The sequence below is a fragment of the Panicum virgatum genome, chromosome 8K (genome assembly GCF_016808335.1).
Source record: "Panicum virgatum strain AP13 chromosome 8K, P.virgatum_v5, whole genome shotgun sequence".
NCBI classification, from domain to species: Eukaryota; Viridiplantae; Streptophyta; class Magnoliopsida; order Poales; family Poaceae; genus Panicum; species Panicum virgatum.
Window position 1 is genome coordinate 11,120,369 of NC_053143.1, and position 12,542 is coordinate 11,132,910.

The 12,542-nt window shown below is 52.2% G+C and overlaps 1 protein-coding gene across 1 annotated transcript; it reads left to right on the forward strand.

Moving 5' to 3' along the window:
* The first annotated feature begins 10,038 nt into the window (after positions 1-10,038).
* Positions 10,039-11,164, forward strand: LOC120643920 (cytosolic sulfotransferase 5-like). Its single transcript, XM_039920436.1, has one exon. The coding sequence runs from the start codon at positions 10,092-10,094 to the stop codon at positions 11,121-11,123; it is 1,032 nt and encodes a 343-aa protein (XP_039776370.1). The 5' UTR covers positions 10,039-10,091; the 3' UTR covers positions 11,124-11,164.
* The last annotated feature ends 1,378 nt before the right edge of the window (positions 11,165-12,542 follow it).

A 12,542-nucleotide genomic window follows, 5' to 3' on the forward strand; every position in this document is an offset into this window, starting at 1 on the left:
AAGAACGATAAATAAAGCTATGTACTCAACTCATCAGTTATTAATAAAGTTCAATGTTTTTCAGTTACTTGTACTTGCTTCTTCTTCTTCTCCCCGACTTGTTCAGCACACTCGGGGGCTACGCATCGGTCAGCCTGACTCTCCTGCCACACTCGGGGGCTGGGCTCGGCCAGCCCGATCTGCCCAAGTCTGCTCAACGCAGACACCCCCAACGCAACCAGCCGTTGTGAACACAACCCTGCTAGTACTGGAACCACCCTGCGTTACCTCTTACTGCTCGCGTGCTTGATGACCAGCTCTCAACCCGGCAAGTAAAGGCACATCACAGGGTCGTCTTTCCTAACTACTCGGCAACTCCCCAGATTGCGGAATCAAACACAAACACATGCAAATTTATTTACATGCAAAATAAATATTGTTCATTGGCCATCTACTGACCATTTTCCTAGCTTCTACAATTACAGGTTGAGGTCGGCCGCCACGTGCTCCGCGATCGGCTGGGCATAGATGAGCTAGTCGGACATAGGGTTGAAAACGGTCGGGATAAATCCCATTCCATTCCGCCCCGATTTCTACATTTTACCAGCTTGTTTTCATATTTTCAAACAAATTCAGAATCAATACGAAATACGGGATGTCAAATTCGAAAATGGGACGGAAATGGTTTGGCCTGTATCCCGATCGTTTCTGTATTTTCCATATTTGATCGGGATATCCCGTTTTCACTAATTCGAGATATACCGTATTTGAGTTGTAGCCTGTAGCCCGCTATACCTTTTAATCAAGATGTTTGTGTTCGGTTGAGACTTTTGTTTTACTCTATGTATGTGGAACTTCTTAAACTATTTGTCTGTGAGAATGTCTCCTTTCTGCACTACTATGGTCTATGTGGGTAGTCGTGGCTGTGAATTTGTTAAATGTTCTATGTTTAAGTGTCGGCTTGTGAGTTGTGGACTGTGGTTGAGACTATCCACCGTCATTTGTCTATGCATTTTTATGTACTCATGTCAAGTTTGTTGGATGATTGGGCATGACCGTACGGGTCGGTGTTTCCATTTTACCATTCCGTAGACCGTTCGCTTTCGACACTTATCCATTCGAACTGGTTCGTTTTCGATATACCGTGAGTCCGTATTCGTATTCATGTTTGACTTTTTCGTTTTCGATATCGCTTTTGTATTAAAATGTAAAAGTGAAAATGGTAACGGAGTTATCCCGACCGATTTCGACCGTTTTCAACCCTAGTCGGACCAGGCAAGGTCCGAGGTGTCTAGCGCCATCCCGTCACACGCCGGCTACAAGTCAGCCTCTGGGTAGTCGGACTACACAAGTCCCAGGGTGTATTGGGACGCATCCTCAGCGACCTTCCTGGCGAAGACTTCTAGACGCCCGCGCGCCGCCTCTAGCCGCGCCTCCAGATCTTCCGCCGTGGCCGTGCCTTCCGGCTCAAAGGCGGCAAGGATGGCGCTCACCTTGCCGGTGAGCTGCCCCAGGGCTGCGACCGCCTCAGCCAGCTGAGCCTCCGCACCTGCCAGCAAGGTCTCACATCAACTCCATGCGAACTCATTCCACAGGAAAACTGGGTAGGTTCGGAACCATACCTTCACACGCTTGGTGGCATCCTCCCTGACCTCCCGACCCTTCTACAGGTCGGTATTGGCCATCTCGTAGGCCGTCAAGTCACGCTTCAGGGCACAGACCTCCTTCTCCAGCCCAGCAAGGGTACCGATTAGCCTAAACACAGACTTGGCGTAAAGCGTGGCCTGTTCCTTACCCCGCTTCTCGTCTTTGAGGGCTTTCTCGGTCTCCGCCTGCTGCTTCCCCAGCAGGCGGTTCTGCACCTCCAGCTCGGCCAGCCGAGACTCGAGCCGCTCGAGCCTGCCGTCCGCGGTCGGCACCCCCCGTATCCTCTCGGCGGCCCGCTGGCTCAGGCCGGCCAGCGCCTAACAAGAACAAGGCAATCAGCAACGAAGCCCAGATCTCATGGGAAATAACACAGCCAGAGTGTGACAACTCACCTCGGCTGACTCCTTCGCGCGGCGTGCAACGGCGAGGAGCTCCTCCGCCAGCTCAGCAGATGCCTCCTGCCCAGCCTCCTGCTGCTCTGCGTGGCCGGCCCCGGGCAGGATGGGATCCTGGCCAGCGGGAAATAGCTCCTGGCCCGGGTTCTCTGGCGGCGAATTCGGCGGCGATGCAGGTGGCGTCTGCACCACCTCCATCGACGCGGACTTCTCAGTCGCAGACCGCCGGCCTCCTCGGCCTCTTATTCTTCAACCTGCGCCACCTCCTGGCGAACGCGGATCCATGGTGGGCTCCCCACTGACGGAGGAGACATCCCCGCGGGTCTCATCAGCAGACTCCTCCACCTTCCTCTTCATGCGAAGTCAGAATTTCCGCATCAGAAAGACGCAATTCAAGATTCAAAGCAAAACAACAGGGATCGCAACTGCAGCTTCACATACCCTCCGCTGTGGCGCGCGACGAAGGACATCTTCAATGGCATAGCGGGCGGTTGTGACTGGGGCACGAGCAGAGGAGACCCGATGCCTCCCATGTGCGTCAGCCCCACCGCTGCCTCTCCTTCCACGCGCCTGGCGCCAGCGCCGGTGCCTTCTCCTCCACCCCCAGCTCTTTGCTGCCCGACCTCGAGGCAGTAGTAGGGCCTCCCTTGGGCAGGGCACCCCTCATGCTGGCCTTGGAGGCCGAGATTTTGTGGATGGCCCGCCTCCTCCTCCGCGGTCCCGGCGCAGATGGGTTGGGAGGGTCGGTGGCCCCTACGACTTCAACGTCCAACTCGCCCCCAATGGACGAGTCGGACGACGCTTCCAGATCGGCCGCCTCCGGCTCCTTCAGATTGACCGGGGCGGCAGCATCCTTCCCTGCATCCCCCTCTGGCAGGGGAGCGGGAGACCAGAATTCTTGAACTTTGGCCAGCAAAGATGAAGACATTCCGAGTTGATTAAAACCCGATGGGTGCGCTGCATACGGAAAGCAGGGCGAAAACAGAACAACTCTGAACAAAAAGCAGAACAATACAGAAAGGCTAAGATGACTTACAGCTCTGGTCAGCCGCTTCAAGCAATGTGCCTTCGGGCACCCTCTGTCATGGATCGCATCCTGCATCATGTGGACGACCCGGTTTGAAGCTTCTTCCCGGGGAATCTTTCGGTTCGGCCCCCGGGTTGGGTCCTGGTGACCCTAGTACTCAAAGCCGGGGTGAACTCTGTCCTGAATCGGCTACACCAGCCGCTTATTGAAGGACAGGGCCACCACGGCACCGTCGGTCCCTAGGCCGACAGGCCGGCGTTCTCGTTGAGGAGGATATTCACTTGGATCATCTCCTTCTCGGTCGGGAGCTCCTCCCAGCACGTGCGGGACTCCGGTGCGTGCGGGCAGACAGGAAGCCGGGTTCGACACCATGAACCACTCCTTCTCCCATCCCTTGTTGCTATCATGGAGCCCCTGGCTAGGTACGATCGGCCCTGGCGCAGAGAGAAGGTGGCGCAGGACACCACGTTGCGGCGGGCGGCGGACGGGTACCCCCTCAGATGGTACAGGGCCCGCTATAGGTTTAAGAGCGGGGCGATCCCAAGGAATGCCTCGCACAGGTGGATAAAGATCGCGATCTGCGCAATGGAGTTTGGCTTGAGATGTGTTACCTCAAGCCCGTAGAAGAAAAGCAACCCACGGAAGAAGGCCCTCGTGGGCAAGGTGAAGCCCTTCTCGTAGAAGGACCAGAAGACCACCGTCTCCGTCCGGTCCTCCCCATAGTAGCACTTCTCGGGGAGGAGGCCGCGCTCCACCAGATCTTGGATGTCCTCCTCCCGGAGGGTGATCGGCTCAAATGACGCGGAGGAGGACGACTTCGGCGAGTCGCAGGCCATCTTGGGTGGCGACGAGTGGAGTGGATCTACGGAATCACAGAGAAGAAGACTGATGGCGAGGAGGAAAAAAGGCGAGAACAGGAAGCCCTCCACGGGCCGGGCCCTTCCCCTTTTAAAGAGGATCAAACGTGCATGCAACGGCAACCCCGAAGATTGCGCGGAATTCGAATTGACTTTCCAGAAACCGCCCGGGTCGTACTCGGCAAGGAGTGGGCCCCCAACGGTAACTTTCTGCCCGTTGCAGTAAAGAGTCTAAAGACCAACGGTAAAAATACAAACTACCTAGGCACCGCAACTACTTGGCATGTCTCTGCGACTCCGCCAGCCACCCTGCTTAGGGGCTGGGCACCGTATCTACTCGGCGTGTCTCCGTGACTCCGCCAGCCACCCTGCTCGGGGTCTCGGCATCGCAACTACTCGGCGTGTCTCCGCAACTCCGCCAGCCACCCTGATCGGGGGCTGGGCGTTGTAATAACTCGGCGTGTCTCCGCGACTCCGCTAGCCACCTTGCTCGGGGGCTGGGTGCCGCAACTACTCGGTGTGTCTCCGTGACTCCGCCGGCCACCCTGCTTGGGGACTGGGTGCCGCAACTACTCGGCTTGTCTCCACGACTCCGCCAGCCCCCTGCTCGGGGGCTGGGTGCTGCAACTACTCGGGGGTTGGGAACCGTGACTCCAGGGTCAGGTGGACCCAGTCTGACGAAAGACTGGGAAAATGACAAGGCAGCATGACGAACTGTGTGCTTAGGCAACTCGGGAATTCAGACGAACAAGGCTTCTTTATTGACCCTCGAAAAGCGTCTTCGAAACCTTCCGAGGCTCAGGGGCTGCACCCAACGGGTGCGCCCAGGGGCGCATCCTTTTGAAGATTAAAGGGAGTGAGAAATCATCGTGAGTCCCGAAGAACTTCGCATAAGTCAACCATCAAGATTCAGCTCAAGCTCCTCAGCACTCGGGGGCTTGACGGAGGTACATCCGGGTACCTCCCGGCCGAGTAGTTATCTCTCGACTGGGTACCTACTCGGCCAGGACCACCCTGCACGACTACCGAGCGGACAGGCACTCGGCTCGACGTTGGAAGGTTCCTCCGAGGATCAGAATCAAGGCACGGATATGGATTCCGGATATCTAGGGATCTCAACCGACCTGATTCCATGTAACAACCCGAGTAGATATCCTTCCTTACTTGTAACCCACGGCACCTGGCCTATAAAGGCGCCATGAGGAGACCCATAGAACGCATCAACTCATCTTTCATCGTCAAGCTCATACAATACACACAACACAGGACATAGGGTGTTACGCTCCCAAGCGGCCCGAACCTGTCTAAACCCTAGCGTTATCTCGCAACCATCTAGTTCTTGGCTCTGAAATCCCCCCTACACCTACAAATCTACCGCCGGGCATACCCCTAGTGGACTTGCCGGATAAGCAATCCGACACTGATGCCGGCGGATGCATGCCACCACCACCACACACACGCTCAGGCAGTCCAACCACCGGATTCAGCTAGCGCCATGCCCCAGCGTCCGAGCCCAGCGGCCACTGCGCCAGGCGCTGCCGGCCACAGGAAGCCCAGTCCGCAGCATCCGCACCTGCGCGCCTACCGGTGGCCGTGCCCGCCGACCGCCGCGCCCAATCGGTTGGGACGGAAAGAGCGAACTGGCTGCCCGGAGAGGAGGAGAAGAAAGATAGTAGATGATAAGGGAGATGGGATGACTCGCCCCTCCCGCTCCTGTGTTTCAAACTTTTGTAGGTGCGTGTGATGGGATTAGCCGCCCCTACAAATATTATTTGTAGGGGCGTGTCATCCCATCGCCCGCCCCTAAAATTAATTCATTTTTAGGAACGGGTGATGGGGTCATCCGCCCCATACAAATATATTTTTAGGGGTGGATCAAATGCTACAGTAATCTCGTACTCTTTATAGGAACGAGTCTTTTTTTGACCCGCCTCGCAAAGGCGTTCCTACAAATCATTTTTGTAGTAGTGAATACACCCGACAAAGACCTTTGCCGTGCGCGCAATAAAAGGCTTTGCCGTGTGGATTTGGGGCTTTGCTGTGTGCTCCTGGCACACGGCAAACTCACTGCTTTCGGTAGTGATAAAAGAAGACCATAACCAGGAGTAGTACGTGACGATTATTGTCCCTATATTTTTGTAGTAGATTACAAGTTCACGTGGCCATTGATTGTGTTGAATTATGAACATGCAAGTCACTCAATCATCTATGATGCTGGCTCCTCTGATTACCTTCTTCACTTAATCATATGTGATGCATGGGAGCCATTGGGAAAACAGTTCGGTGTCGTTGAGCTTAGACTATGATGCCTTCTTAACAAGACATGTGTGTGCCTTCTTAGTCAAGAACATGGAGGTGAACAGGAGTGGGGGGGGGGACCAAGCCAGCGTCAGAAACGAACAAGGGATCGAGTGGTGACTGGAGTTGATGCCCGAGATGGCGAGGAGGCTGGACAAGATAGTGGAGGAGGTGCTGCAGGGATCTGGGTTTGCCTTCATGGACGATGGTATATAATTGACTGCAGGTTCATCAGATGGCATGTGTCATTATCGGCAAAACATTATTGATTATTTTTGGAGAGCATTAAATTTGGCCTGAGAGATCGGGAGGAGGAGATAGAGGCAATTCCTTCTATGCCACTGAGAAATATAAGTCATCTCTTGTGTGTCATTGGAAAATAGCTCATCCCATCTATGCCACCAGTTTTAATTTTCCATCCCTTGTGTGCCATTCCGTTACTCTTAGGCGTTAGTTGGGTCATCTGCTGCTGTGGCTCCGCGCCAGTTCTTTCTGGGAAGACCTAGGCACAAAAAATCCTCACAATGACTGCACAACACCTGAGGGCAGCGGCTCTAGTCGCCTTGCGGGTGGCCGTGGTGCACGGGAGCAGCAGGCCCTGGCCCCATGCACGGGCCATCCTCGCTCTATCGGAGAAGATGGCGGCGGCGGCGGACCAGGACCTGAGGGTGGCGGCAGCTCACTCAACATGCCGGTGCTACGATGGTCGGGGCCTCGGGGGTCTAGGGGCTGGAGGCAGTGGCGCATGGCTCGGCCAAGGCCGACATATTGGCGGTGGCGGAAGGGGCGGGCGGGCGGAAAGGGGCGAGTGGCTGGCGCTGGCCTTGCACACCGGCAGTCGCGTCCTCGCGCAAAGGTTGGCTTCGTGTGCCACGCGCTGGCAGCGCCTCCTCTGCACAAGGCAGGACGAGCACCGACGGAGCAGCGGGCGCTGGCCTCGCCCACTGTCGATCGCGTCGTCGTCCGCGCAGGGCCACGGGCGCTGGCCTCACCACGGCTGTGCCGCGCCTCGAGTGTGCGGTGGCCATGGGTGGGGTCGCCATCAGCGCAGGCGGAAGCGGCACATGTGGGCCATGGCGGTGGGCTCGGTTGCGGCGGTGCTCTAAGGAGCAGGCCTGCAACGGTGCGTGGAGAGCTCGGCCGGCTCTGCCTCCGGCATCGATAGCGGATATGGGAGAAGAAGCATAGATAAGATGGTAGGGGAATTATTGTAATATAAGTGTCGTTTTAACAGATCTGTTACTGTGTTTTGACGGCAATGGCACACAAGGGATGAAAAATTAAAACTAGTGGCGTAGAGGGGATGAGTTATTTTCCAATGGCACACAAGGGATGAGTTATATTTCTCGGTGATAGAAGGAATTGCCTCGAGGAAATAAGGAAATTTGAGCTCGAAATTAGTATTTGGTGCAGAATTGTTTTGTTCTTTCAAGACTGTTTCCAATACCATGAATTAAAGAAATGAATTCAGTTTTTAGAGAAATACAATTTAGGAGGAAACTAGAAAGGCCACCCGTGCATTCGCACAGCTAGATGTTACCATCTCTAATGTTATATTTTAAACTATTTAATTATTTATATTTATTATTTGTGCGGCTTGGAATAAGTATGTTTAAGGTTACACTTTTTTAACAGGCTTTCATAAAGCAATTTTTTTGACGAAAATCAAGATCTATTAAAGCTATTTTGAGGATCAATAATTTGATTTTATTTTCATACTCTTTCTAGGTTTGAATTGGATACCATTTTGAAATAGTTCTAAGTTTATTGTTGTATACGTTGATTAAAAAATATTTAGCCAAACATAGTGGACCAGTCAGACCGGTCTTGTCGGGGCAGCAAGACGATGATCCAACGAACGCCCGCCCGGGAGGGATCCATCGGGGCAGGCGCACTTTGGGTTGCCCTAGGCTCGGCAGGCTAGCTAGGGCGTCCTCAAATGCCATGGAGATGAAGAAAGAACAACATGTCGTGGTTTGAAAAGCTAGGGTTTGGATAAAAGGTAAAGACGATAAAAATATATATTGGTTTTCTGTTTGATCGATTGGATGCCTCTATCGGCCGTGACCCTTTATATTTATAGGGTGGGGAGGACTTGCCCCGTAAGGAATTATTTTATAAATCTAAATCTTGTGAAAATCTCTAATTAAACTCGGACTCTTGGTAAACTGGTCAGATCAGACCGATCGGTCGTGCCAGACCGGCTACAGACGCCTCAACCGGTCAGACCGCCTGAACACACCGGCCAGACCTGTCTCTCCCTGTTACTACTAATTTTGGTCGTCAACACATGCATGTCCCTCAATCATCTATGATGTTGGTTCCTCTTATTATGCCTCTGTATGCATGGGAGCCGTTGGGAATACTGTTAGGTGTCATTTTCATCAGGTTAGACTATGATGCCTTCTTTCCCATGACCACGGTTTTTGAAGTCCTACGCTGCTTTAACCAATTTAACGGTTGGTCTAGGCTGATTTACCTAGTTTTTATCGGTTCCAAGAAAACGTTCCATTCCCATGGGCTGTCTGGTCCAAATTCAAGATCAGAAAGGCATCCTTGCGTCCTTGATCAGTCCTCTGGCGGCGTCCGGTCTCGGGCGGAATCTCAACAATGGGTTCAAGTCATTGATCTCCAAAAGCTTCATTCCCATGTGGCCGTCCGAGTTAGAGAGAAGACAATACCAGACCGAGCATCAAGACCAAGAAAAGCATGCTGCTCTTTCCTGCAAGCCTACCGAGTGAATTATTCCGTTCCTTTCTGAACGTACCTAAAATTGCACACGTGCTGAAGAATTTTCGCTAGGGTTACACATGAACATACATAGATTTTCTTTCATGGAAAATATACGTAGATAATTAGCAAAAAAAAAATCTTCCTTCTGGTTGTTTATTCATATTGGCGTCTTTGAAGGAAGGTATTTTTGCTAGATTGAGATAGATTATGCCAACTCGGGATGATCGATGAGAAGAGACAGGGGCGAAGCCAGAACAGAAGAGCATCGGGGTCTTACGTAGAACAGAACGGGTCTTAATGGACTATTAACAACTAGCTACAGTTCTTTGCCACTAGTTTTTCCAAAATTCGTCGGGGTCGGCAGACCCCAGTGCCAAGCCTCAGCTCCGCCACTGAGAAGAGAAAAGATCGTAATAAGCCATTTGTTTCAAATTCATCTTCATTTACCAAATCATATTTTGCAAGAAGTTTCGCATGAGAAAACTGCAGCTGATATATCCGTGAGTTTGAGTCATTTTGCAATAAAGATTTGCATAACTAAAGATTTGACAAGCAAGAGGCTTTGGAGATGAAATTGTATACAGACAATTTGCACTAGGGTGGTTTTCTTCTTAATCATCTTGAAGATTTAGAGGCAACACATGACAATGAAGATTGGGATCTTATTAATTGTTTTGTGCTCTTCCAAACTTCAGAGATGCAGTCATGACACTCTAACATTAATCGCTGGAGGACAGGAGGACAAACGGGCTGACACACGGTGTACTTGAAAGATTTCGCTGTTAATCAGTTTGATCGCCTGTTCTTGAATTTGGGAGAGACGAAAATTGTTCAACTACGAAACAGGTGATGGTGGAATGGTTACTTCAAACATTCTAAATTGTGGTATTTTAAACTTTAAACCGTCTAAACTAATGCAGCTAACCGCCAACAAAAGCATTTCTGAAACCGTCGAAACCGGCCGGAGCAACCTGGTACGGACCGGGTTGGTAGACCAGCCTAAACCCGGTGAAGATTAGATGGGCGCTTAGCCTCAAACCTCACCTATATATTGGGTTTGTGATACCGTATCTCTTGCATAAACACACCATACTTTGTTGGACAAGGCTCCATATACTCAGTAACGAAATTCAGCGTAGCAGTAAGTATAGCACCATGCCTGCACCTGCTGACGCCACGAGACCCGCCACCGACATGGCCGAGCTCCTGCCCTCCCTCCCGCTGGAGACCCGGTGCCCACCGCTGCCGCTCCGCCGCTACAACGGCTTCTGGCTGCCGGAGTCGGTCCTGACGGAGCTACCGGCGATCCACGCCCGCCTGGAGCCCCGGCCCAGCGACGTCTTCCTCGCCAGCTTCCCCAAGTCCGGCACCACGTGGCTCAAGGCGCTCGCCTTCGCCACCGCGCACCGGGCCACGCACCCACCGTCCGACGCCGGCCACCCACTCCGCCGCATGAACCCGCACGAGTGCGTCCAGTTCATGGAGATGGACCCGGAGCTCCGGCGCGACACCGGCAGCCTGCTGGAGGAGTTCGAGCAGCTCGCGTCCCCCCGCGTGCTCGCCACCCACCTGCCATACTGCCTCCTCCCCGAGAGCATCACCACCGGCGAGGGGGCGGCGGCCAGCCGGGTCGTGTATGTCTGCCGGAACCCTAAGGACGCGTTCATCTCGGGCTTGTTCTTCGTCAAGAAGGTCTCGTCGGCGTACGGCGCCGGTGCCAGTGCCGGCGCGCGGGCCTTTAACCTCGAGGAGGCCTTCGAGCTCTTCTGCGAGGGGCGCGTCTTCGCCGGGCCTCAGTGGAGGCACGTCCTCCAGTACTGGGAGGCGAGCATGAGGAGGCCCAAGCAGGTTCTCTTCCTCGAGTACGAGAGGATGCTGCGCGACCCCGAAGCTACCGTGAAGAAGCTTGCCGAGTTCATGGGGTGCGGATTTTCCAAGGAAGAAGAGGAGGGAGGGGTCGTGGACGAGATCGTGAAGCTGTGCAGCTTGAAGGAGCTCAAGAACATGGAGGTGAACAGGAGCGGGGGTAACCAAGCCGGCGTCAGGAACGACGCCTACTTCCGCAAGGGATCGAGTGGTGACTGGAGGAACCACTTAACGCCCGAGTTGGCGAGGAGGCTGGACAAGATAGTGGAGGAAGCGCTGCAGGGATCTGGGTTTGCCTTCGTGGACGATGCAAATATGTAGTTGACAGGTTCATTTCATCAGCATTCAGCAGGCATGCATCATCATCGTTATCAGCTAGTACTGTCTGACAGTAATAAGACAGTACTAGCTAGACTTGAATCGATAGCATTATTTGGTATTTGGTACAGAGTTGTTTTGTTCATTCAAGACTGTTTCCAATAACATGAATAAAGGAAATGAATTTAGTTTTCAGAAATGCAGTTTAGGAGGAAATTGGGAACACAATACCACTGCTAAACTTAACGCGAAAACAAGTGCCCTGGATATTCATGTGTTAGGGACAGTGAATTTTTGATAGCACAAGTCACATGGTGACATGAATGCTGACCATAGCGCCAGTAGGTTGCTTTGTAAGACCACGCCTGCTATATATATACTGTCGCTTGGGGTAAGGAGAATAGCATGAGCGGCGGCTAACTTCCTTCCACAAAGCTTTTCACGGCATAAGAAATGTTGGAACCTGCTCTTCTTAAAAAAAAATCTTAGTAGGCTTGAGAGGTGTCTGGAACTCTGAGGCGTCCATATACCATCGGTTAGATCCTACACCATAGTTCAGAACTATATGTTGCAAGAGGCGCCACTAAATACAACATGGGAGGTAGTGGTGGAGCTTTACCACTAGTTTGAACGAGGCAAAAGTCGATTGGAGGTCGTCATGCAACCGCCTACCTCAGTGTTGCCGCAGAGCAAGGAGGATACGTCGGACTAGCTAGCTAGGTGGCATTCAAACGATATGAGTTTCGTTGGTGGCAGATCATCAGGGACAAATGTTTAAGCCAATGGTGTATGTAGAACTACCTATTATATTTTTTAGTAGAAAATATATGCATGGATATGATATCCAAAAAGTACAACCCAGTAGTTGGCCTCCAGCTAGATGAGCAGAAAATCTTTAATAGTTGTGTACGCCATGTATATCTGATGAGGGCAGTACAACAAATCTTATTCAGTTGAATGCAGAGTGCGTGATGAGTGAAGCACCCACATGCAAACCCGAGATAGAGAAGACCATAAACAAGAGTAGTAGGGATAGGTTACAGTCGAGACGATTATTGTCCCTATATTTTTGTAGTAGATTACGAGTTCTAGCCAATGATTTTGATTGTGATGAATTATTGTGAACATGCATGTCACTCAATCACCTGTGATGCTGGTTCCTCTGATTATGTCTCTGTATGCATGGGAGCCATTGGGAATACTGTTAGGTGTCATTCTCATCAGGTTAGACTATGATGCCTTCTTTCCCATCGCCACGCAACAACAAAAGAAACATGCTCATGAAGTTGCTCCATAGTTCGTGGTCGGAAGATACCACGGGATAAAAAATCTGGAAGCACGAGATAGAGTCAGAGTTCAAGAATTCGAAGGAATTCTACGATCAAGGGGCATTGTGGTACAGCCTGTACATGTAGGTATTAA

Bases quoted from the DNA above. Each gene is read 5' to 3' on its own strand.
- LOC120643920 (XM_039920436.1), top strand. From the start codon at position 10,092: ATGCCTGCACCTGCTGACGCCACGAGACCCGCCACCGACATGGCCGAG.